The sequence below is a fragment of the Typopeltis vanoorti genome, chromosome 1 (assembly GCF_054136105.1).
Source record: "Typopeltis vanoorti isolate ZY-2024b chromosome 1, IOZ_Tvanoo_1.0, whole genome shotgun sequence".
NCBI lineage: Eukaryota > Metazoa > Arthropoda > Arachnida > Uropygi > Thelyphonidae > Typopeltis > Typopeltis vanoorti.
The window spans coordinates 4,455,687-4,482,941 of record NC_143549.1 but is presented as its reverse complement, the minus strand read 5'-3'; the positions used below and the strand labels follow the sequence as shown (position 1 = coordinate 4,482,941).

The following is a 27,255-nucleotide window of genomic DNA, read 5'->3' as shown; positions in this document are numbered from 1 at the left end:
GGTATTAGATGCATAAAACTTTATTTATTTATTTTTTTAAATGCTCCAAAATGTAGTTTGCCAAAACAGAAGATAATTTTTTTCACAATATGGAGTGCATTACTCAAGATGCAACTCATTTATTTGGTGATAAAGCTAACAACTTATCCGGTTTAATCATTAAACTAATGTTTAATGATTAAACTGGAATGTTTAATCATTAAACATTCCGGTTTCTGAAGTAAAACACTTTGTTCCTTAAAAACTGAAATTAAATAATGGCAGCATTACTCCAGTTAAACTTTAAAAATTAATTTTTTCCTATCAGATTACTTGTTAAACAACATAATTAGTTAATTGTAAATGATCTCTCCAGTCTATTCCAATTTCTTTCATTATTTCAAAAACATATTTCAAGCTGAGCAGAAGAGCGGTTATATTGAATGGCATAATAGCGAAAATGTGTCAGAAGAGAGGATTTGAATATATGGATGCTTGCAGTGCATTTGAGAGCAGAGAGGAATTGTATGCGAGACACAACCTGCATTTCAATGAGGAAGGACGTAGGCATCTGGAGAGATTGCTGTTCTGAACGAGTCATTGTGTTCCAGTGCGGATGGTAGGAATGGGTACTTGGAAGAAGGGGGACGACATCAGGTAACGGTGAGCCCAGTGGAGTCTAGAGGGGATAATGCTGGGTATAAAAACAATGGCATTTTTATGCTTTATACTAATTCCAGGAGTATCTGTAATAAAGGAGAGGAATTGGTGGCACTGACAGCATCAGCCTGGCAAAAGATTATTGGGATCACTGAGACGTGGTTGACAGAAGAGGATATAATAACAGGAATAGAAGTAGCTGGTTACAGCATTTTTCGGCAGGATAGGAAGGGAAAACGTGGTGGTGGAGTACTGCTTATGATAAGTGACGACCTATGTCCTCTAAGAGTGGAGGCTTTGGAAGGCTGTGACACTAATGATTTTGAAAGCATATGGTGTGAGTAGAGGTGGGAAAGACAGGATATTTAGTGGGGTGTTGCTGCAGACCAAGGAGATGTTGAGACAGTTGAGTGTGGCAAGTGCAAGAAGAACGATTGTTATGGGAGATTTTAACTACAGCAGTATAGATTGGGGAGAGGAAGATGCATGTAGCAATAAGGGAATGGAATTTCTAGAATTCTTGAGGGACAAATGTCTTAGGCAACATGTAACAGAGGGAACAAGAGGTTCAAGAGTTTTAGATTTGGTTATAGCATCAGAAGAACTGATAATAACTGAGATGACATCTCTCCCACCAGTTGGAGAGAGTGACCATATGGTTTTGACTTGGAAAATGAATAGACATGCAGGAGTATCAAAGAGATGGGAACGTATGTGGAATTATAAAGCAAGTAATTATAATAGTCTTAGACGTCCAATTGGGTAAGTTTTGTGGAGGGAGAAATTGGAAGGCTGGGATATCATTAATGATTGGGAAATTGTGAAGGAATATTTGTTAGCAGCAATGGTAAGCTGAATACCATGAGTGAAGAAGAGGACACAATTTATAGTAAAGTGGATGACAAACAATATTAAGCAGGAATTGCATGCGAAAAATAGGCTATGGAAGATATATAAAGAGACAGGTGAAGAGAAGATGGATGAGGAATATAAGACACAGGCCAGAAGAGTGACTAGTATGGTAAGGAAGGCAAAACTGGAATATGAGAAAAGATTGGCCCTTAGATCCAAGGAAAATCCTAGGGAATTTTTTAGCTATGTGGCCAGTAGGAGGAGAAATGATTGTGGAAGAATGATATTGTGGGATAAAAATGGGAACAGAATGACTGATGCAGAAGACATAGTAGAATTGTTCAATGAACACTTTATTAGAGTATTTCATCCTAGTGAAGTCAATTTGAATACTAGAGAGATAGAGCAGGTTCGAGGTTTAGAGGTGCAGGAGGAGGGTGTGTTCCACATACTGAGTACTCTGGATGTTAGTAAAGCTGTGGGACTGGATGGTATTTCACAATGAGTTTTGAGAGAATGTGCTAAGGAACTGACAGTGCCCTTGATCTGGCGTTTCAATGAAAGTCTAGCTGCAGGAAAGGTTCCCATGAAATGGAAGAATGGTAAGATAGTGCCATTGCATAAGGGTGGTAGCAGACAAGAAGTGTCAAATTATAGGCCAGTTTGTGTGTCATCAGTAGTTAGTAAGATCTTGGAGAAAGTAGTGAGAGGCCATACACAGCACTGGACAGATGAGGGTAATGTTATCTCTGAGAGTCAACATGGATTTGTGAAAGGGCGCTCTTGTTTTAGCAATATGCTAGCCTTTTATAATAAAGTTACAAGAACATTAGATGAGGGAAAGGCATATACTGCAATTTTCTTAGACTTAGCAAAGGCATTTGACAGAGTGCCACATGATAAGCTGATATTTAAGTTGCAGCACATGGGTCTGGATGTCAGATTGGTCAACTGGATTCGGGATTAGATGTCCAATAGGTATCAGAGAGTTGTGTATGGTGGAGCAGTTTCAAGGAGGCAGAGAGTTACAAGTGGGGTTCCACAGGGCTCGGTACTGGGACCTATATTGTTTAACCTTTATATCAATGATATTGTCCGTGGATTGCAAGGGGATATTCGGTTGTTTGTGGATGATGCGAAGCTGAGAAGGGTTATTAGTAATAGTGCAGATGTGGTAGCCTTGCAAGAGGATTTGAATAAGCTAGATAGATGGGCAAATGGATGGGAGTATCAGTTTAATGCAGCAAAATGTAAGGTCTTGAGGTTTGGGACACATCGATGGGACGCTGCATACTCTATGGGAGGAGTTAAACTGGAGGAAGTAGGAGAGACAAGAGATCTGGGTTTGAAAATTGATAGAAACCTGAAATTTAGGGGACATATTGCAAAGGTAGTGAAAGTAATGCAGAGGATTGTTGCAATAATGAGAAGGACAGTGACCTGCAGAGATAAAATGGTTATCATTTCGTTGTATAAGACTCTGATCACACCACACTTAGACTATTGTTCTCAGATTTGGTCTCCAGGATTTGAAGGGGATAAATTAACTGTCAAAAGGGTACAAAGACGGATGACAAAGATGGTGTCAGGACTGTACAATGTTAGTTAAGAGGATCGGCTGAGGGAGTGTGGACTGCAGAGTTTGGTGGATAGAAGAAGGAGGGGTGATATGATTGAGACTTTTAAACTGTTGAGAGGTGGTTACAGGGTTGACACTGGGGAGTTCTTTCGCTTGGTTGAACAGCCGGAAGGAGTCATGACAAGGGACCATCCCTGGTAGTTACGAATGGAAACTGTGAGCAAGAGGGTGAGGAATGGTTTCTTTGCATTGAGGGTGGTTGAACCACGGAATTCATTGCCTGATGGAGTGGTGAGAGCGAGAATGGTCAATGCATTTAAGGAGTGGTATGATAGACTTTGTGTTTCCTAGGATGGACCTTCCTCGATGAGTCTTGATAGACTTGTTTCTTAGAAAGAACCCCATGGAGGCCTGAATAATAATAATAATATTTCACTGTACATTATCAATAGGCTATAAAAGCAATCTATATAGATTTATTTACTTCACTTCTTTGGTGTGTTATTGTTCTTTATTGGTAATAATGCTTGTCTAGTTCCTTCCATTCTGGAATCCAAACCAATCTTCATCTAAATAACATTCAATTTTTGATTTTATTCTATGCTTCACTATATTTAGTATAATCAGTGAGGCATGATTGAATACATTTAATGTTTGATAATTTTTACATTCTGTTGCATTCCTTTTCTTGGGTATTGTTGTCATTAAACTTTCATAGAAATCAATTGTTTACTTTCTCCTCTTGATAGATTAGCCTAATCACTTTAAATACGACTTCTTGTGCTGTCTCTCAGATTTTTCAGAATTTCTGTTGGTATTTCATTTGTTCCTACAGTTTTCCAGTTAGGTAATTCATTCATTGCTCTTGTAATTTCTTCATCCAGTATCTCTGTTCCAAAATAAGAAGTTGAAAAAGACTTTATTTTTCAACTTCTAATTTTGGTTCAAAATTTTCACTTGATAAGCTTGTTCATATTTGTCGGATATATAAGTTTTCAAGATATTCCTTCCATCTCTCTCTCTCTTTTTGCTCTCTTTGTTATCAGTAAGTAATTTTACTTTCTTGTCTAGTATAACTTTACTTTTTTTGTTTTGGGATTGCAGGTGTACATAGCAATTAATAAGCCTTGTCCTTCTCCTGTTTTTAATTTATATTCAACCTTGTTACATAATTCTTCTATCTAGTTCTCTTTTTCTTATTTTTGCAGTCTTGTTTAATCTTGTTCCTTAGTCTTTGATACTGTTCTTGCCTTCTTCAGTTTTCTTTTCTTTGCTTTATTTCATTCATCTATTAACTTAAATATCTCATTTATAATCCATGTTTACAATTTTGAAATCCTAATACTTTTTCTCCTAATCATTTAGTCATTTTCTTGATGTCTGTCCAGTCTTTTTCACTGTTCTTCCTAAGAATGTAATTTGTTTCTCTTTTTAATTCATTTCTTATATCTAAAGTTTTCAGTAGTTCAACATTCCTTTTTCTGCTTTTTATCTATTTTCTTATGTTTTATTTTACATTTTGCAAAAATGAATGGGTAGTCATTCTTTATTTCAGTTCATGGGTAGTAGCTATAGCATGACTTGAGTTTTTTATATCTCTTCCTGACTAGTATGTGATCAATCTGGTATCATGGAACACATCTAGTGATTTCCACATGTTGTTTATAGAAACTGAACCATCTTTCTCCTCTTGAATTCTTCCTGCTGAGTCCAAATCATCTAGTCGCTTTACATTCACTGTCCTCCAACCATTGCATTAGGCATACATTATAATTAAATTATCTTTATCTTTAACTGATGTTATTAGTTCTGGGCACATACACCTGAATTATGTCAAGATTCACTGAGATTGATATTAAGGGTGTCATCAGTATTCTGTCATTTAGGTGATAAGAATTTTCTACTTTCTTTCTCACACCAATGAGTCCTTTCCTCCACTACAGACAATTCTGAAGTTTCTACTCCAGTAATTATACAATATGGGAAATAGCATAAACACAGCTAATTTAAGACTGCTATGGTAAATTAAAAATAATTCATATAAAAGATTAGAAAATTAGGTGTTTGTAGAAAATTATAAGAAAGCATCAGAGAAAGAAGACCAAGACATAGTTTGATCTAATGTAGTCATGGGGTGTGCCTTAGAAGATGGAAATGTCACTGTCATCAACATTATTACTAATTTTCTATCAACAATCTTCATCCAAATCACCCTATTACTTGTCAGCACTACAATGTTGTCATATATAATATGACTTCAAGTCTTCTAGGACACTTTGAAATGAATCAATTGACACAGATCTTGGACTACCTCTGAGTCTTTTTTCTGACATCTTGGTATCAAACACCTGTTTTGCTAACTTTTCCTCTCCAATTCTTTTAAAGTGACCATACCACCTTCAATTTGTTTTGTTCATTATATTCTAGAATGCTAATGATGACAAGATCCTTTTTAATATCCTCATTTTTAATACGATTCTGTCATTGATGTTATTTGTTCTTTTCCCTAATTTTTCTAAGAATGCTCATGTCTGCAGTCAAGTCTTTAATCAGGTGCTTTATAAATTGCAGATCCAAAATTTAAAACTGATTTGAGCACTGTCTTGCATACTGCTAGTTTAGTGGTTTGACTAATTTCTCTCTTATTTCATATAAATTTTTGGACTGGCTTCCCACCTTTGCTTTCCCACAGAAAGCAAAGCTAGTCCAAAAGGACTGGCTTTGCTTTCTGTTGTATATTTCCGTATATGCTATAAAGGCTAAAATATTTCACTTGGCTCTCCATTGAGAATAAAAAAATTGGCTTCAGTGGTAAGCTCCCCTCCTCCAGCAACAGAATAAATGTAAGCCTACATTCTTGCCACAAAAATGCCCCTTCCAGTAAGCAAGACATTGATGCAATATTAGGTGAGTGTTAACTGGACTAATCGAGGAACTAAATACATACAAAAAATTATAATTGGTTCCAGAAAAACATATTCTCCCTGTTTTTCAATAAATAAAACGAGATTAATAAATTCAAATGTCTTTATGAAAAAAATAATTAAACAAAAATACATTTTTTGTAATTCATTTTATATTCTCTAAAAATTGCAATATCGATGTCTGCATATTTTTCTTCTTTGGTTTTTTTTCTCTTCATACATTTCTTTTGTAGCAACGAATTGCATTGTTTATCATTCAGCGAATTGTAAGACTATGTTCAATATTGGGATCAACTTCCATAATATGCTCTGAAAAGGTTTCAAAAATTCCAATAATTTTTGATAGTTGTTCAGCTGTTAATTCTCATGCAAGCACTTCAACACAGTCATCGTTGTCTAATTGTCCTCCCGCTCTTCATAAGCTTGTTGTTCATCAATGTTAATAAGTGTTTAATTATCCAGTTCATTAGTGTTCGATTTAATGCACTCAAATTACATTGATGGAATCTAACTCTTTGAAACCAAGTTGCTGTTCAATTTCCACTATGTTATTAGTGACTTCAGCAAAATGAGTTTCAAAAAACCAATGTAATCATTTGTGCAATGTGGTATGATATGTTTCCATATTGCTCTCATATTGCTTGCCGTTAATTCATGCCATGCTTCGCCTATCTTTTTGATAACATTTCTGATGTTGTAGCTCTTCCAAAATTCCATTAAAGTAGGTGCATTTTCTCCTGTTGTAGCTTTTATTGCTTACGAAAGAGTGCGGCGCAAATAATAGGCCTTAAATGTCGCAATGACAGTATAATCCATTGGTTGGATCACTGACGTCATATTTGGTGGAAGAAAAGTTATTTGTACATTTTCATTTAAATCACAAAGAGCAGTCGGATGACTGGGGGAATTACCTAAGATCAATAAAATCTTAAAATTTAATCCTTTTTCTCTGCAATAACGTTCTGTTGTAGGGCAAAAATAGTTGGTGAACCAATCTTCAAATAAAACTCTTGTGACCCATGCTTTCTTATTTGAACGCCACAACACTGTGAGCTTATTTTTTGATACATTTTTAAGAGCTCTAGGATTTTCTGCATGGTACACAAGCATTGGTTTTAATTTGAAATTCCCTGCTGCATTTCCACCTAATAACAGTGTGAGATGGTCTTTTGAAATTTTCAAGTCATTGTAAAGACTTAATGCTTTGGCCTGAATTTCCATTTGACTAAGGGGAACTTGCTTTTGAGTTGTCTTCGATCCATATGGATAACAGCTGCTCCATATTGTTCTGCTTCAGAACACACACAATTTACAGACAAAAAATACTAGTTGTGCTGGAGGTGGACAGTAGATGGAGATGATTTGTAGTAGGGGTTCGATGTAGTGGTTGAGACAGTTGTAGGTGTCTTCCTGCAATGAGTCTTCGGACTCCTTGGAGGTATCAGGAATAATAATAATAATAATAATTAGCATTCGAGTGCTTCTGGTTTTAGTCAATATTTTTGATAAATAAGAAGCCATAGCCATACCTTACGATTTGTATTGATCTTTTTTTTGATAAGTTTTCAAACTGATCACTCATCCATTCCTTTTTCACGGCCTATTTTAGCAAAGGATGCACCTTCTTCATGAAGCTTGATTATATTGAGCTTTTTTTCTAAAGTGAGCTATTTACGTTTCTTGGTGACAGAATCACTTCCACGTTTTCTTTTTGCACTCATTATGTAGTTTTTTTAAATGAGATTAAAATTAAATTATCACAAATTCAGCATTAAAGTTCACAAACATCCACTGCTTACTCGTACTATACATAGCTTACACATTAAGACATTGAACATTCTCGCCGAGCCCACTGTATATGTACATACATATACAATGGGGAACCCCCGAAAAAATTGAATCGTATCGCATAACTTTAAAACCGCACAAAAAGAGACTTGACTGTATAAAGAGAAAAAACCGAATATTTATGTATAAAAAAAAAAAAATTGTGTACTAATTTTTTAAGATTTAAAACACCGGACTATAGTGAATCCAGACTATGCGAGGTAATGCTGTACTTGGTTTAACCTCCCTAACGGCAAGGTGGATGAAATAGTGAGACCAAATTGCACTTCTTCTTATCCATTTATTCAACGGATGTTACAGAATGTATCCAGATTTACCTGGATGTCTATAGACATCATGGCTGGTTGCAGGGGGGGGGGAAAAGGTTAATTCTTTATCCAAGTGTAAGCAAACAAAGTTTGCACTTGAAATATTTTCAGGCTAGGGGAAATATATATAGAAGCTAATGACTTCACATCACTTGCTTTAGTATCCCATAATGCAAAGCACATATCCTTACAGACATGTATAATTATTATTTTTCAGGCGCATGGAGTCAGAAGACTCATCGTGGGAGGTCCTTCCTAAGAAATACAAAGTCTATCAAGACTCATCAAGGGGAAGTCCCCCCCCCTAAGAAACAATGTATAATGCTATGCATTAAGGGAAGGATCCCTACCTAGACTGGTTTTGATCATTATTGAAGTCTCATCAGTGGGAGCCAGATTCAGAGGTGGCAATACTAAGGTGGAAGTAATAGAGAAGTCATATTTTCCTATATGAGTCGCCGAAGGGTGTCACACCTTATTATTATAATACTCTGGATTAGAGATAATTGTTGGAAGTTTTTCCACTTGGTTATACTATAAATTAAAGATGCCAAGAAATTATATACTTGGTTTAATCCTTTATCCAAGTATAAATAATCCAGACACAAACTTTGTTTGTGCCTGGATTATTTTCAGGACTGGAGCAACTCGTATATAGAAGCTAATGACTTCACATCACTTGCCTTAGTATCTTCAGAAAATACTTCAGGTGCAAACTTTGTGATGAGACCCCAATAAAGGATGAAACCAGTCTGGGTGGTGATCCTTCCCATAATGCACAACATTATATAAGTCAGTAAGGATATGTGCTTTGCATTATGGGATACTAAGGCAAGTGATGTGAAGTCATTAGCTTCTATGAGTTGCCCCAGTCCTGAAACTACTTCAGGTGCAAACTCTGTTTGTTTAAAATTTGGATAAAGGTTTAAACCAAGTATATAATTTCTTGGTATCTTTAATTTATAGAATAACCAAGTGGAAAAACTCCCAATAAACCCCTTATTGACATATAATTCCACATGTTTGGAAACTTTTCAGAACAAGACTGTATGGTCACTCTCGCCAATTTGAGGAAGATCTTTTGATGCTATTATCAAAGTGAACACCCTCAAACTGCTTTTTCCCCCTCTGTGACATGTGGTTTCATGTAATTATTCCTTAGCAACTATATAAATCCCATTTCCATCTTGCCATTCCCCCCCCCTTTTCCTCCCTCCAGTTGATGTCCTCATAATTAAAGTCTCCCATAATAATTGTTCTGACTAGACCCATTGTGGTAATCTGTTGATACATGGAATCTACATCTTTCTGTGGAACCTCTCTATAACAGCACCCAGCAACATATTTTGTCTTATTTGCCTCTATCTTACACCAGACAGCCTCGAATAAACCATCTCCATCTGAACTAAAATCCTCTTTAACTTCTAATTTTACTAGTTGTGATTCTTCAGCTATCATCAGCAATACCCCACCTCTGTTCTGTTCCCTCTATCCTTCCTGAAAATACAATAACCTTTACATTCTATCCCTGCAAATATATCATTTTCAGTCAACCAGGTGTCGCTGCTGCCTATAATTTTTGGCCAAATTGAGCTCACCAATGCCAAAAAAGTCCTCATCCTTATTCCTGATACTTCTTGTATTCATGTACATGCATTTCAACATCCCTTTGTACCCTTGTGTAATATCATTACCAACCCATTCAAATCAGAAATTTGTGAAATTCCCAAGCATAATCATTACTGTACACATGCTCATTTATCATAGGGACGGCTTGATTCATATTCACTAATATCTCTCATTTTGCTGTATGCACTACCACACTCTCACTAAACAACACTTTCTCCAAACATCTAATTGCAAAAACCATTTAAATGTAGCCCATTGGGCATATATAAGTCCTTTTGTCCATCAAATTCACTCCATATATCAGTAAACTGCACACCATTCCTCCTACACAATCTTCTCATTGACTCACTGGCAATCACAGCCCTTCTCAGTTCTGTCCTATCATAAAGACATAGCAGACTCCCAATCTCTACTTTCTTACTCGTCATTTTTGTTTCTACTAACAACTCTCTCATTGCATATTTCTCACTTTTCAAATCTTTTGTGCCTTCTAAAACAATCAACTCATTTGCTTCTTTCTTCCAGCTTCACACATGGAAAACATGCTTTCATCACTTTCTCATTAAGCATGCCTCTTATCATTGAATTGCCATATACTATCTCTTTTCTCCAGGTTTTTCACACTTTTATGCTTTTCCCATTTACTCTTTCTTTCTTTCATTCTCCATCCTTCTGTACCACATGGCAATCATTTCTCCAGTCAGTCAAGGTCACATTTTGTCCTGTGAAGGAGTCCACATAAGGGCACAATCTCTTTCTGCACTGGCTCTCATCATCTAAATTGCTACTTTCAACCACTTCCTTCAATTCATTTCTATTTCATGCACTATTATTCAAGGCTTCTGCTAACACCACACTTCTGCATTCCTGCCTTATATTCATAATACTAATCTCTTCATTCTTTTGCTCCTGACACAACTCTCATTTCTTACACTCATTTATGAAACATTTCCCACAAATTTTCTCACCACTCTCACTCTCATACCACAAACCATTCGCTCTCAGCAACAAATACATTAAACACATGCTAGATCGCACTAAATCCTGCAAGATGATATCTGTCAACATCGATGTCTTGGTCTTCATTTTTCTCATACACATTGGTGCCATAACATAGAACGCTTTGGAAAGAATACTACATATATCTTCATTTTTAACCCTCAGCCCATGTCGCTGTTTTCGATCAATGTAAACCACGTCGGTGTGACTTTTGTGTCCGGGGCTTATTAAATGATGTTTTTATTGAATAATTAAGCTGGAGTTCATAGAGCACATTATTAATACATTCCAAAACATGGTACAATCAATAACAATATAACAAAAAATTATTTAAATAATTGTTTATTCAAATAAGCATCAGAAAAGAGCGAGAAAGACTGAAAAATTTTAAAAATTCATATCTCTGCTTGTAATACACCAAAACCCTGTTTTTTTAGTTTTATAGGTAAATGTATATACATTAACCCAAAATTAATGTACAGTAATTATTTTTGCAATTGAAAATTACTAATTTTACAGCAATCGTAAAAAGGTAAAAAAAAATGGTATAAATGCATGATTTTTTTAATAAAAATATTATTCAAAATGTATTGTTTATGTTACTCATAACAGATTGAATGTTTTGATTAGTATGCAAAACAATAATGTTAAAAATATTGTCTGTTATAAGCAAGCTCCATGGGTCTAATGGACAGCGAATATTTAACGCATCTCCTGATGGAGACGGAAAATGCATTCGAATATCCGATGATCGACGATCACATGTTTCTGGAGCATTTGAAAACCACTTGTGACTGTTTCTATCTCGAATATATGGTCTTCGTCCCACAGTTGGAGTAACTGGCCGCTCGAAGTTCTCTTCATCAGTGGAAAAATTATTGCCTTCTTCTTCTGTTTCTAAGTGTTCATCTTCCTCTACTTTATCTTCTTCTTCGGACACCTCGCTCTTGACATAATTAATGAGCTCACGCTTGTGGAGAGAATAAACAATCTCATTTGAACTGCGATGAGCCATTTTTGGAGCTAAAAATTTCAAAAAATGAGCATTTCTCAAAAACTATTTTTTTTGACTAAAATTGTCGTAAATTTTTTTTAACACTTACCTCATCCTTCTTAGTAATTTTCGCACAAAAATACCGGACACAGTAAACAAATGAAAAAGAGTACAAACTCAATATTTCATTTGACACCCATTGCTCATGTCATTGGTCTTTTTTGTCCTTTGACAACTTCGAGGCTTCTTTATACTTGAAAGGACAAACTGAAACTAACGGACTACCAGTCTACATTGTAATGCTTGGCCTAAAGTTTTTTTACCGCTATCACAGATGGTGCTACCTGTCCCATCCTAAAAGATATTACAACCAATAATTTTCAGCTGGACAAAAAAGTCTCACCGACATGGGCTGAGGGTTAATATGATTCTACCATCGGTGCCATCTATTCAGGCTCCTTATTTTTCTAAGAACTCTTATGTCAGTGGTCTCTAATCTTTGATCAAGTGCGTTGTTTCTAATGCAATTAGAATTAGAATTGGAGGCCTGAAATGTCTTGAAAATGTTCCACGTGTGGTCTCTTGAGTAGGGCTTGTGGACTATGTAAAAATATATATTAAAAGTAAAATAAATAAATAAAATATAATAAAAATAGAAAAAAATGCTTAGCCAACTCATGGTATATGAACACACTATAGATTTTACAGCTAAAACTTTCATGGGTAGGAAACACATAAAAAAAAAAAAATTTTAAATAAAATAAAATAAAAACTCATAAAAAATCTTTGACCCAGTTGTTCAACAGGTGTCTAGACAGGAAAAGTCCTAGCAGAATGGAAGAAGATAAAACTGTGCCACTGCAAAAGTGGAGCCTAAGTTAATAGTGTCAAACTATAGGGCAGTGTGCATGTCAAGTGTAGTGGTGAGGGTATTAAAGAGGCTGGTTAGACAGAGAGAGAAAAAGAAAATGCAACCAACCCTGGATTGATGAGAATGGAAATCCTTCAAGGGAGCAGAATGGATTTGTTAAGGAGGAAGTCATGCTTTAGTAACTTGGTTACATTTTATAATAAGGTGACTAATGTATTGAACAGAAAAGATGTGTATACTGTGATTTATCTGATTTCGATAAAGCATTTGATAGCACATCACATGATAAGCAACTGTTGAAAATGAGCATAATCATTTGGTAGCTTGTTTACTAGAGCCAGCGAGATAGGGAGTGCAGTATCTCAAAGAGAAAGGTAACAAGTGGGGTACTACAGAGTTCAGTTCTGGAACAACTGTTTCTTACACCCTGAACTGAATCCAATGATACAGTTCAGAGTGTGAGAGTTGATATTCAGTGGTTTGCTGATGATGTTAAATTTGGGAGAGCAATGTCAGAAAGTTCCTTCATCATATTGTTGTAAGAGGATTGGAATAAGGATGTCACTTCAATCTGCTAAGTGGATCTGGATTTTGCTTTATTGCAAAAGTTGTAAAGATCTAGGAATCTTTACAACTTTTGTGTCCCTCTAATTTAGTTCCCTATCCACAGTGATAAGGAGGGGATATATCTAGTCAATTGGCTATATATATTGATAAGGAAATATTGTAGAGTGTGCAGTGATGAATAACACTCTTTCAGGACTCTAGAATTCCATCATGTTGGAGGCTTAATGGATTGTATACAGCACTCAGAAAGGATTAAAACAGAATTTAATTCTTCCTATATTTCGTCTCAGTCAATGAGACATCTTCAGGGATTACGAAAAAAAACTTCTTCTTCTTCAACCTTCTGGTTCTGTCCAATGCTGGACGAAGGTCTTCCCCCATGATTTTCCAGATCACTTGGTTTTCTGCCTCTCCCATCCATCTCACTCCTGCAATTTGTTCCAGTTCATCTCTCCACCTTCTTCTTAGTCTTTCTCTTTGTCTTGCTTCATCCATTGGTCTCCACTCTGTTGTTTTTCTAGTCCATCTTCCGTCACTGCATCTGGCAATATGGGAGCACATCTCCACTTATCCTGTTTAATTTTTTTTACAATATCCATGATGTCTGTTTGAGATCTTATCCAGATATTTGTCTTCCTATCTCTTAATGTTATTTTTAGCATACTTCTTTGCATGCGATGTTATGTTGTTCTCAGCTTTTTGTTTAGGGCTTCTGTTAAAGTCCATGTTTCTCCTCCATATGTTAGGACAGGAAGTATGCACTGGTCGAAAGCTTTCCTTTTCAGACTCATAGGGATGTCACTTCTGAATAAGTCTCTCATTTTCCCATAAGCCATCCATCCAAGATGAATTCTTCGTTCAATCTCTTTTCTTTGGCACTCCTCAAAGGATAACAATTGGATTTTTTGACAAAAAAAAAAAGAAACTAATGTGACATAAATACAAATAACAAACAATACCAAGCCCAATCACATGGGTAACACTAAAGTTCTATCTATTGGAGCGCCCTCCAAGGGCGGTTGTAAGTGGCCTGGAATGTATAGTGGGACATCTGGTGATAAGAGTTTCCCAAATCTTAGGAAGCTTAATGCAACCATATTTGTTATGATTTGGTTGATTCCTGAGAACTGCTGCTAATTCTAAGAATAGTCTCTCTCCTTTGAATTTGCTGTGGTGGAGCATGGTGGCTTTTTTCCAAGAGATCCTGTGGGTTGTATCCAAGACATGGTCAGCCAGGCCTGACTGACCACAGTCATGGTTGCAGATGTATGACTTATGTTCCTCGAGGCAGATAGCAGCTGATCTGCCTGTCTGTCCAAAGTATGCCAGTTTACAGGATCAGGGTACTTTATAGACTCCAGGCACTGAGAGGGGAGGGAGCTGATAAGGGCAGCAAGTTTGCGGTGGGGCTTAAATGCTGTGTGTAGGTTGTACTTTTTTAAAATCTTGGCTATTTTTTCGGATGTGCCACAGATGTAGTCCGTCACCATACCCTACTGTTTTATTCTGTTTTAATCCTTTCTGAGTGCTGTATACAATCCATTAAGCCTCCAACATGATGTCCTCACAGCACTTAAGCTTCTACACAAGGACTCTAGAATGTTGAGTATAAGGATAGATTAAGGAAATGAAACTCTTAAGTGATAGAAGGAATGATATGATTGAGATATATGAGTTAGTAGGAAGAGATTAACAAATACACATATACATGGGAATTATTACATATGTTAATAGGCACTGGAAGAAAGCTGTTCATCCGTTGGAAACCCACAAAGGCCATGTGAGTAATTAATTAGAAAGGAGATTTTCTGCATCGCAAGTGGTGAACAAGTGCAATGTGTTGCCAGAGTGGGTGGTAAGTGCTTCAACTCAATGTCTTCAAGGCAAGGAATGAGAGTTAATGTAGTATGTGAATGTTCAGCTTCCTCATGATGAAGTTTGATCTCCATAGAGGCATAGAAGTCACCATGGAGAAGATGCTAATACTATATACTACATTGAGCACAGTTACTAAATATTAAAGCATAACTTTTAGAGAAAAATGGATAGGTTAATCTAAAAAAAAAAAAAAATGTCTAATTAAAAAAATATAAAAATAAACAATGCATATTAGAAACCAACTACTAATATGTCTTGGCTCTGTGGATCTATTTCTGCCACAAAAAATGCTTTTGCATGGCCTCCGATGTTGCATCGCTGTCCTACTGTCCAATAATGAATACCTATGAAAACAAAATAAATAAATAAATAAACAAAGCAATTTTTTTTAAAAATTCCTCAAACAATAAGAAATATATATTTGTTTTATTATTCTATTTTATTCTCTATTTAACTCAGCATGAAAGTATTACTTTCCACTATTTGACATTATCAAATTCTTTTGTGCTATCTTATGATGATTAGCTCACCAGAAGAAACATAAGAAATGAACCTGCATGCCAATCACAAAGTATTATTATTATTATTTAAGGCACTACCATGGAGTCTGGAGATTCACTGAGGGAACCCAAAATCAATCATCATACCTTATCTTGAATCCATTCTCCATCAGAGAACTCAAAACCAATTCTGGCAATCCATTCCACTCACTCACCACTCTACCACTCTCCATGCAAAAAAATTGATCTGCACATACCCCTACTAACCACTCTTACCCAACTTCCACAGATAGCCCTTAGTTCTCTGACTATTTGTCATATATTGAAAAATTTCACTTGCATCAATTTTATAAAACCCATTTATTATCTTAAAGGGTTCTATCATATCTTCTGTTTTCCACCTATCAACTAAATTTAACCCACAAACCTTCAACTTATTCTCGTAGGAAGTATTCAACAGACATGTCACCATCTTGGTCACTTATCTCTGAATCTTTTCAACCATCTCATGGCACTTAAAGAAATCCAGGTGACCAAATCTGTGCACATGGGTCAAGATGTGGTCAAATCATAGCATTATAAAGAGGAATAATAACTTCCCTATCTTTACTTGCAGTGTGTTTTTCAATATCCAAGTAATCCTTTGAGCTATTTTATTATTTGCAATATGCTCTATGAACTTGAACTCTCTGTGCATCATTATCCCCAAGTCCCTAGCCTCATCAAAAAAATACCATCAATATAATACACCATATGCAAACTTTTCAACCTGAAGTGAATAAACTTACATTTTGCAACATTAAATTATCAATAATTATCCTTTGCCCACAATGCCAATTTATTTAAATCATCCTGCAGGATATCTACATCACCTTTATCAACTATTGCTCTCCCCAGTTTTGCATTATCAGCAAAGAACTCAATACCCTTTCGTATCTTTCCCTATGTCACTGATATACAAATTAAAGAGTCGTGACCCTAGTACCAAACCCTGAGGCACCCACTAATCAAAATCATTCTCCTAGACTCCACTCCACCATATACTACCCTCTCTCTCTCTCTCTCTCTCTCTCTCTGGTGTCTGTCTGTCAACCATCCCCTATCCACTCCCATCCTCTCTAGTTTTTGTAATAGTTTTCCATATGGTATTCTCTCAAATGCCTTGGCAAAGTCAAGCAGCATCATGTTGTAGCTATTACCTTTATCCAATTCTGTTGTAATTTTATTACAAAATGTGAATAAGTTACTAAGACAGGACTATCCTTTACAAAGCCATGCTGCCTGCTCAGAGTATTGCATCTTTATCCACCACTGTATTTTACCAATTACCCACTTTTCTAATACTTTAACCACCACTCTAGATATAATAACTGGTCTGTAGTTTGATACCTCCATCTTGGAGTCACCATTATGCAATGGTACTATCTTACCCTCTTCCCACTCAACTTTGTCAAAGGAAATGCCAATTCTCTTACACATTCATGTATTTTTTTAATATTCTGAACACCTATCGATCATTCACCTAAATATTGATATACAGGGTTGACACTGGGGAGTTCTTTCGTTTGGTTGAACAGCAGGAAGGAGTGATGACAAGAGGCTATCCCTGAAAGTTACGAAAGGAAACTGTGAGCAAGAGGGTGAGGAGTGGTTTCTTTGCATGGAGGGTGGTTCAACCATGGAATGCATTGCCTGATGGAGTTGTGAGATTGAGAACAGTCAATTAGTTCAAGGAGTGGTATGATAGACTTTGTGTTTCTTAGGGGGGGGACCTCCCCTCATTTTTTAGGAAGGACCTCCCACGATGAGTCTTTTGACTTCATAGAGGCCTGGATAATAATAATAATAATAATAATCTATATAACATTAGCAACTGTAAAATTGACACCTGGAAATATGGTTCAAAGCTTGGACATTTTCTTATACACTTCTTCAGGACTCATTTTAGTGAGTACAGAAGTATTAATGTAAACTGAATATACTACCTGTAGACCAGGCTGTATTGTTCATCTTTTCATCTCCATATACCATTAAAATATGTTTAAGGGCTAGTATATTCACACTTCTAGCACTGTGAATGCTGGATGTGTGAATGAATTTAAGGTTCAACATAATTGAAATACTGTTAGTAAAATAACATCCATCTCAGTGAGTCTGATAACTCCCTGAGATTGAAATAAACAAATAAACAAAAAAAAAGAAATAAACAAAAAATAAACAATCAAACTTTATTATTCATATATAATGTTTACAGTATATACATGCACAGAGGTACGTATGTGTATGTGTGTATATATATATATATATATATGTATATATATATATATATGTATATATATATATATATATATATATATACACACACACACACACACACACACACATATACGAATTGTCAGTGCCCTTGTCCATATTGTTGCATCTAAGTCTCTGGGTTAGCCCCAGGGGGTGAAAAAAGAGAGGGAGGAATAACTATATTTTCCCCCCTCAAAATAGCTGTATTGCATAAAGGAGGTTCCAAGACTGCTGTTGCAAATTACTGACTAATCAGCATATCAGGAGTCGTTGTGAAAGGATTGGAGAACTTGGTCAAAAGCAAAATACAGGAATGGATAGATGGAAATGGCTTGAAATGGCTGGCAACAGTATCTGCAGACTTCAATCTATGGCACATATCAAGCAATTCAACTTTTTTCTTGTAATGTCATGACTTTTCTCTGCTTTTCTCTTGCTCAATTCCATGGATGTCCCTGGTTCTCCCGATTTTGCCAATTATGCAAAAGTTGGCAGAGGAACTGTTCAGTTATTTTCTGATGATGCAAAGTTGGCAGAGGAATTGTTCAATTATTTGCCGATGATGCAAAGTTGGGTAGAGTAATAGTGAATACACATGATGTCAAAATTTTGGAGGATGATTTGGGTAGATTGGCAGACTGGGTTAAGGAGATGTCAGTTTAATGTGGCAAAGTGTAAGGGTATGCATTTTGGGGAGAAAAGATTATTACGGTTCTGCCACATCGGCAAAACTGTAATCTAAGAAATTGATGAAGCCCGAGACTTGGGAGTGTTAGTGGAATAGGGAGTCAAAGTTTAGGGAGCACATAGCAAAAGTGGCTAAAGCAACTCATCAGATCACTTGGTTACTGAATAATACGTTGATGAGCAGAGACAAGCAAGTTATTGTTTCTCATTATCGAGCTTTGATAAGACCCCATCTTGACTACTGTGTGAAGATCTGGGCGCCAGGGTTTCTTGGTGATGGGGAGGCGGTAGAGAGGATCCAGAGGTAAGTGACCAAGATAGCTGGTCTATGGAATGAACCTTACAAGAACAGGTTGAAGATTTGTGGATTACAGAAACTAGTTGATAGGCAGAAAAGGGGTGATGATTGAGACATTGAAATTACTGAGGGGTTTTTACAAGATTAATTCAGAGGAAATTTTTCAGAACAGGTGTGGTGATGGGAAAACTAGGGGCCATCAATGGAATTGACCAAGAGTGTAGTTAGCAAGGGTGTTAGAACAGGTTTTTTGCTTGGAGGGTGGTGAATGAGTGAAAGAAGCTACCAAAGTCTGTTGTGGGTGCCATTACTGTGAATGCGTTCAAAGCAAAGCATGACAAATACTGAACAGTTTTTGTTCAGCATTTGTTCCATAATAATAATAATATATGAGGTTGTCTGAAAAGTTTGGTAAATTTCCAATAGATGGCAACACAATTTGTTCATTCATACTGGTATTGGCACGTATCATCTTTTTCATGACCACTGGCAAAATTTTAGCTATGTGCAACGTGAAATTCTCGTTTGGCAAACATTTAAAATGACAGTATTTGCATTTTTCATAAAAATTGGGAAAAACTGCATTTCATGCAGTGATAAAACACTTTTATTTGAAGAAGTGGATGACTGTGCAGATCAAAGCCAAGTTAGATGCAGTTCATGGGGACTTGGCACCAAAATTAAAGGCTATTTATTTTGGATAAATGAGTTTGAATGTGGTCGTAAGTCCATCAAAGATGAAGCACACTCAGGACGCCCGACTGAGGTCACTACGAAGGAAATGATTGACAAAATCCATGGTATCGTTATTGAAGGCAGCCAAGTGAAAGTGCATGAGATTGTTGAGATTGTAAGCATCTCAACTGAATGGATGCATAATATCCTGCATGAAAAACTGCACATGAAAAAGTTGTGTGCACGATGGGTGCTGTGATTGTTGACTACCGATCAAAATCACATGTGAAAAGACATTTCAATGCAGTGTTTGCTGATGTTTAATCGCAATTCACAGGATTTTTTGCATCGATTTGTGACTGTAGACAAAACTTGGATCCACCACTATACGCCTGAGTCCAAGAAGCAGACAAAACAGTGGTCAATGCCCGGTGAAAGAGCACCGAAAAAAGTGAAGACTGTTTTGTCAGCTGGGAAGGTGATGGCCACTGTTTTTTGGGATTCCCAAGGAATCATCATGATAGACTATTTGGAAAAGAGTTAGACAATAACAGGAGTCTTCTCTTCTTCTTCTTTTCTCTTCCATCATCTATGTGGATGATGATGAGGCCGAATGAACTCTTATCACTTCTGTCTGTCCCTGGAGAGTCTGAACATTTCTGTCCAGTTTGGTGTTGCATGTTGTGATCAGGTCCTCTTTTATTTTGTCTATCCATCTAATTCTGGGCCGCCCTTTGGATCTTTTACCTTCCATCGTTGTATTTAGGTCTTTAGATGGTAATCTTTCTGTTCCATTCTGGTCACATGGCCAAACCATTGCAGTCTTCTTTCTTGGGATTTTGTCTACTACTGTTGTTTTAGTCGCTTCCTTATGTCTTCGTTTCTTAGTCTATCCAGCACAGTTACTTGTAGTAGCTGTGCTGGATAGACTTAGCCAACCCATTTAGGTGGTTAACAGGAGTCTATTACGCATCATTTTTGGACTGTTTAAAAGAAGAACTGAAGAAAAAATGGCCGAGATTTGCACACAAAAAAGTGCTCTTTCATCAAGACAATGCACCGTCTCACAAATCAGCCATCACAATGGCAAAATTGCATGAATTGAGGTTCGAAATGATTTCACATTGACCACATTCTCTGGATGTGGCCCCATGTGACATCTTCTTGTTCCCAAACTTAAAAATTTGGCTCGCTGGGAAAAAATTTTCTTCAAACGAGGATATCATCAAGGCTGTCAATGACTATTTTGCACAATTTGACAAATCCTACTTTTTAAATGGGATGAAAAAATTAGAAACTCGCTGGACCAAATGTGCAGACCTCGATGGAGACTATGTTGAGAAATAAAGGCGATTTTTTCCAAAAAAATGTGTTTAGTTTATTTCTTTTTACCAAACTTTTCAAACAACCCTTGAAATTGTATCAGAATGTAGAAAGAGAAGGTGAAAGATATGATTGTTTTGACCTGAGATGTGAAAAGTATTGTATGATGGAAGGTATAAAAGAACTATTGGAAGAAGGGAAATAGAAGAGTGAGAGGGTAAAGTTTCTAAGTTTGCTGCCATGCTATGATAGTGTAATCTACTAAGTTTTTATAACAACATAACAGCTAAGATGGATAAAGGAATGAGAACACAATGATACTGCCGAATTTTGCAAAGGCATTTGACATAGAACTGTTACACAAGCTGCAAAAAATGGGGACGGATAGGAAACTGGTGATATAGATAAAAGGCTGATGGACAGATACCAAAAAAGTAGTATATGAAGAAGCAGATTCCAGGAGAAGGCAGATGATGCAGATGCCTAGTGGTGTGCTATAGCACTCTGAGTTTGGACCACTGCTGTTTAATTTATGCAAAAATGATATAGGAAATCATATGAAAGGAGATATTTAGTTCTTGTTGATGATGCAAAGTTGGGCAGGGTAATGGTAAATTAAAAAGCTTGCAGGATAATTTAAATAGGCTGGCAGTATGGGCAAAACACAATGAACGTCAATTTAATGTGGGAACGTGTAAAGTTATGCATTTTGGGCTACAAAGATTCCAAGCTGTGTTCATTGAGGGGACTGTCCTCCATGAAATTGATGAAGCCAGAGATTGTGGTGGTGGTAGAGGATAGAGAGGTTAAATTTAGAAGGCACAGTGCTGAAGTAAGTAGGGTAGCTTACAGGATTATTTGGTTATCACAGAACACACTAACAAGCAGAGATAAGGCAGTTATCATCCTTCTTTAGAAAGCCTTGATACAACCACATCTGGATTACTGTGCTCAGGTCTGGTCACCTGGGTTTCTTAGGAATAAGGAAGTAGTAGTGAGGATCCAGAGGTAAGTTACCTAGATGGTGAATTGTCTGTGGAATGCTCCCTATGAAAATAAATTAGGGTGTGTGGATTGCAAAATTTTGTTTTTATGAGAAAAAGGGTGGGATATGATAGAAACATTTCAGTTACTTAAAAGGATTTTATAGTATTGATGCAGAGAAATATTTCAGCACTTGACTAGAGGAGAAGAACAAGTGGTTATCTCTGGAAGTTGGGAAAGAATATGGTTAGCAAGGGCACAAGGAATAGATTTTTCGCTGGGAGAGAGGTGAATGAATGGAATGGATTTCCTGAATCAGTTGTGAGTGCTTTGTATGTTTAATGGTTTCAAGGAGAGGCATGATCGATAATATGTTGATAGTTTGGGTCTCCCACAATAAGTCTTAAGACTCCATGGTGGTATGTATGCAATAATAATAATAATATCATGTTAGTTAAAGCTGTTTAGGCTGAGCATTTTTGTCTCTTGCAAATCAGACTGAAATTATGGCAATGGCTAACATTTTCCCATAAAACCCCTATATTCAGCAGGGGGACATATCCTGCTAAAGATAAGATTTTACTTATGTAAAGAAACAGAATATGGTCAGAAATAAAGGTCTGGACTCCTAACAAGTCTCGTAATTCTGGCCTGTAAAACATCTATGACACTCTCATACTACAATCATTTTCTCTTTGCAAAAATACAAAGAACACAAGCTACATTTCACAAAATCCCTATGTCAAACCCCTGCATAATGACATCTTAGCCATTGTTCTTGTTTGCACTGGCAGCATGAATAACAGTTTATCTATCGTACCATGTACGATAGATAAATATAGCAAAAATACTACTTATTTAATATCATTAAATCAATATTAAAACAATGATTTAGCTGAAAGTACACTATCACATGGTCCATCCATTATGTGTTACCTGGCATATACTGGATGTATATATAATAATCATCCCTATATAACAATAATAATAATAATTATTACTGTGCAAAAAATTACCTTACACACCTGAATGTTGTGAAACAGTTTTCATTGTTTCAATATTTATGAATCTGCCAGGTTTTGGTTCAATATAATCTTCAATAAATTTTCGAAAATTTCGCCGACCAATGAAACATATTCCTGCACTCTATTAAAATAAAGTTTTTGTTTAGTCATTTCATTAAATTTCTATATCATAGAGGGATTTTATTACAAAGAGATTTTAGCAAGTTTTAAAAGCAGAATGTACTTCATATCACTTGTAAAATTCAACTTATTAAAACAGAATTAGTTTTTCTGAATAGAACATTATAATTATATTATATATATATATATATATATATATATAATATAATTATAATAATAATAATTATATACAATATATAATTACTGTGGAATTAGTAATATAACAAGCATTGGAATGAGATGATCACCTTGCCTGTTAAGAAAGCTAGCTTTAATATTAATAAATTTCTCAACATTCGGAATGATGACAAATGTTCATAAAAATAAATAAATAAATAAAAATCCTTTAATGCCTTTTATTCTCCAAAGGGGGTATGTGGAGCTGCTTCAGCCTTAACTAACTTTTTGAAAACAGCTAGGCAGTCAGTCTCTATCCTAAATCTTTATCAATAGTGAGACCAAGCTATCCAAGTTTTGGAGTGGAAGACAGAGAGTGTGTGGCAGGCAACAGCCACCAAAACTAACACTTGTATTACTGTCTGTAAAAGTATTTTGTATTAAGTATTTGGTGGCAAAACTAACACTTGTATTACTGTCTGTAAAAGTATCAGTGCTTTATGGTTGATTTTATGTGTGGTCACCAACTACAAGAATTTTTCCTGTAATTGGTGACTAGATTCAATACCGATAATGGCATTTTTAGGCAGTCTGGATTTTTGATGAAAAAAGGCCATTTCTACATGGCTACACAGGCAATGATAAACCTCTATTAGCATTATTTTTTTTTTTTTTGTGCACGACATGTATGATGGTAGCAAAATAAGCATGAGATGTGGAGCAGGAGCTACTGAGGCATTCCTAGTAAAAAAAAAAAAAAAAGGGGGGGGGGTTCTGAGCTCCTTATTTGTCATGCTCTTGAATGTGTTGACAGAGATGGTCAGAGAACTGAATCATCCTGAACAATGATGTATGCTGATGATGTTGTGATTTGCACAGTCTGGGCAAGAAGTAGAAGATAGACTGGAACAATGGAAAATAAGCATTGGAAGACAGTGGCTTGAGGATCAGTAGATATCTTTTAGTGAAGCAGCAATAAGTATAACATTATGGGACATAGACATGCCACAAGCAACTAGGCTCACATACCTGATCACATAATCAAAGTGATAGACCTGGACTCAGAACTCAATAGTAGAATCCAATCAGAGTGGGTAAACTGGAAGAAAGCTTTAAGTATATTGTATAATACAAACATGTCTAGCACATTAAATGGAATGATCTACAAAATGGTAGTAAAACCAATACTGATGTATCGCAGTGAGACCAAGCAGATGACCAAGAGATGGGAGAAGAGAATCGATATTGCTAAAACAAGAATGCCGAGACTGCCAAAATCAAAACTCGCTGATTTTGACAATGAAGGTAACCGAAGTATCTGGGAAGATTAGGAATCAAGGCCGAGGTGGTTTAGTCATGTTATGAGGTCAGGCAAAAGCTACATGGGATTCCTATGTGGCTTTTGTCTTTAGAGTGCTAGATGAAATAACCAGGCAAAAGACAGGGGGAGATCTAAACCATAGTGGCTGGCCAACTTGAGGGAGACCTTCAAGATCTCAGAGTAAAGGAGAACATGGCCTTTGATAGAACTGAATGGAGGAAGTTAAGTTGCTGTAGCAACTCCACTTGAGTGGGAATGAAGCTTAAGAAAAAGAAGCATTGACTGACGAGAGCAGCGTTAGACTGAATTTCTTCATGAAGTGTCATTAAACACCATTATTATTACTAATAATTTTTAAAAGTTCCATCTAATTTTTACATGAATTTTTATTTATGAGGTGTGGCTATTAAATAACGAGACTGGTTGCAAAAATGTGGTTTATTATTACAATTGTACAACTTAATTGTCATCCCCTTCAACATACTTCCCTCCTCTATCTATACACTGTTGTATATGAATTTTCCATTGTTGGAAGCAGTGCTGCAAGTCATCGAGTGTTATCTGCTTCAGGAGCCATTTTTCTTCTTTACCTCATCCACTGACTGAAAATGAATGCACTTCAATGCAGATTTCAACTTGAAAAAAGTGAAATAAAACTGGGATCTTCTTATCAGCCAGATACTGCTTTACAGACAGTGCACTGTGGGCTGGAGCGTTGTTCTTCCACAGATCAAGTCTCTTCTTCCTCACTTGTTCTCTCAGCTTGGCCAGAATCTCAAGGTAATAATGTTGGTTAACTGTCTGACCCTCTCCCATTACCCATTCAACCATTATCATGACATTAATATCAAAAAAAAAAAAAAAAAGATCAGCAATGCCTTCAGTTTTCACTTGCTCAATCTTACTTATTTCATTCTCAGTGACGTGGGAGTTTTCCAGTGCATCAATTGTCTCTTTGTTTCTGGATCGTACTGGATCATATATATATTTATTATTATAACTTCATTTAAGAATGACTTGAAACCTATAGCATAATAATATTACTAAGCTATTAAGTATAATACTATTAAGGAATTTTCCCAGAAATAATACTTATACTAGCTATAGGGTTGGAGATAATGTAGGGACACTCCCATTCCTTGACAAGCATGGAACTTTTACAATATGTCCAAAAAAAAAAAAAAAAAAACATGCTTCAGGAAGTATTTCCTTAAAAAAAGACAATTCATATTAAAAAAATAAAAAAAAAGCAAAGCACTGTGAAACAAAATGTTGGTTGCAGTTTAGAGACTATATTTTAACAGTTTTTATTATTACCGATGTTATTTTTACTGTTTACTGTGTAGCTGGAATTTCAGAGTAGGAATTTAAATTCCTAACAGTTAAAGAACTAACAGAAGCTAAGCAGTCACATCTGACCCCCCCCCCCCCCTCACTGGACTTTCCACATCCTATATAAAAAACTCTACCCATTTTAAAACCCTCATAGAAAATCTAAACTTAAATAACACAGGCATATTTGTAAGCTTTGACATTCCTCATTGTTTACCAATATTCCCTTAATTGATACGTTAACACTCTTAAAAAACGTTTTTCCTTCTGACATTCTAGATCTGTTTTCCTTTGCCATCAATTCTGGTTATTTTTCTTGGAAGAACAAAATCTACAAGCAGATAGAGGGAACTGCCATGGGTTCCCCCCCCCCTCTCACCCCATCTTGCCAATCTTTATATGGAAGAATTTGAAAAACGAGCCATAGACTCAGCCCCTCTCAAACCTTCTATCTGGCTAAGATATGTAGACAATGTGTTCTCTATTTGGCCTCATGGCCCAGACACATTAGACTCTTTCCTCAGTCACCTCAGCAGCCTACATCCAAGAATCCAGTGTACAATGGAAAAGGAAAAGAACAATTGTTTACCGTTCCTAGACACCTTAATTACACGCCTTCCCAACGGTACACTTTCCTTCACTGTATATAGTAAACCCACACACACAGGCAGATACATTCACAAACTCTCCCACCACCACCCCACTCAACAATATGGCATTATTAAAACTCTTACCAAGAGAGCTCACAATCTTTGTTCCAGTGGAACTACCCTTACAACTGAGCTTGACCACATGCATAACATTTTCCTCTCCAATGGCTACAGTGATCACCATATTAAAAAAAATAATGAGGTCCTCCCCCTCCCCTCGGTCTTCTCTTTAGAATGAGTTTAGACATACCATCACCATACCCTACATCCGTGGCACATCAGAAAAATTAGCCAAAATTTTAAAAAAGTACAACCTACGCACTGCATTTAAGCCTCACTGCAAACTCGCTACCCTTATCCGCTCTACAAAAGATCAGCTCCCTCCTCTCTCTCAGTGCCGAGTCTATAAAGTACCCTGTTCATGTAAACTGGTATACTTTGGACAGCCAGGCAGATCAGCCACTATCCACCTGGAGGAACATAAGTCATATAGCCGCAAACACAACTTGGTCAGTCAGGCTTGGCTGACCATGTCTTGGATACAACCCACAGGATCTTAGGGAAAAATACCACCATGCTCCACTACAGCAAATTCAAAAAAGAGAGACTATTCTTAGAATCAGCAGCAGCTCTCAGGAACCAACCAAATCTCAACAAATATGGTTGCATTAAGCTTCCTAAGATTTGGGAAATGCTTATCACCAGAGATCCCACTTTACATTCCAGGTCATCTACAACCGCCCTTAGAGGGCGCTCCCCTAGATAGGACTTTAGTGTCACCCACGTGGTTGGGCTTAGTAT

The 27,255-nt window shown here is 36.4% G+C and overlaps 1 protein-coding gene across 1 annotated transcript in view; it reads right to left on the bottom strand.

Moving 5' to 3' along the window:
• Positions 1-27,255, bottom strand: part of LOC150109757 (mitochondrial tRNA-specific 2-thiouridylase 1) — a 274,982-nt gene that overhangs the window by 50,816 nt on the left and 196,911 nt on the right. The window contains exons 6-7 of the mRNA XM_090407894.1: positions 22,876-22,996; positions 15,332-15,432 (exon numbers count right to left, since the gene is read on the bottom strand). Coding sequence (XP_090264020.1) covers positions 15,332-15,432; positions 22,876-22,996 — 222 coding nt within the window. The remainder of the gene's footprint in view (positions 1-15,331; positions 15,433-22,875; positions 22,997-27,255) is intronic.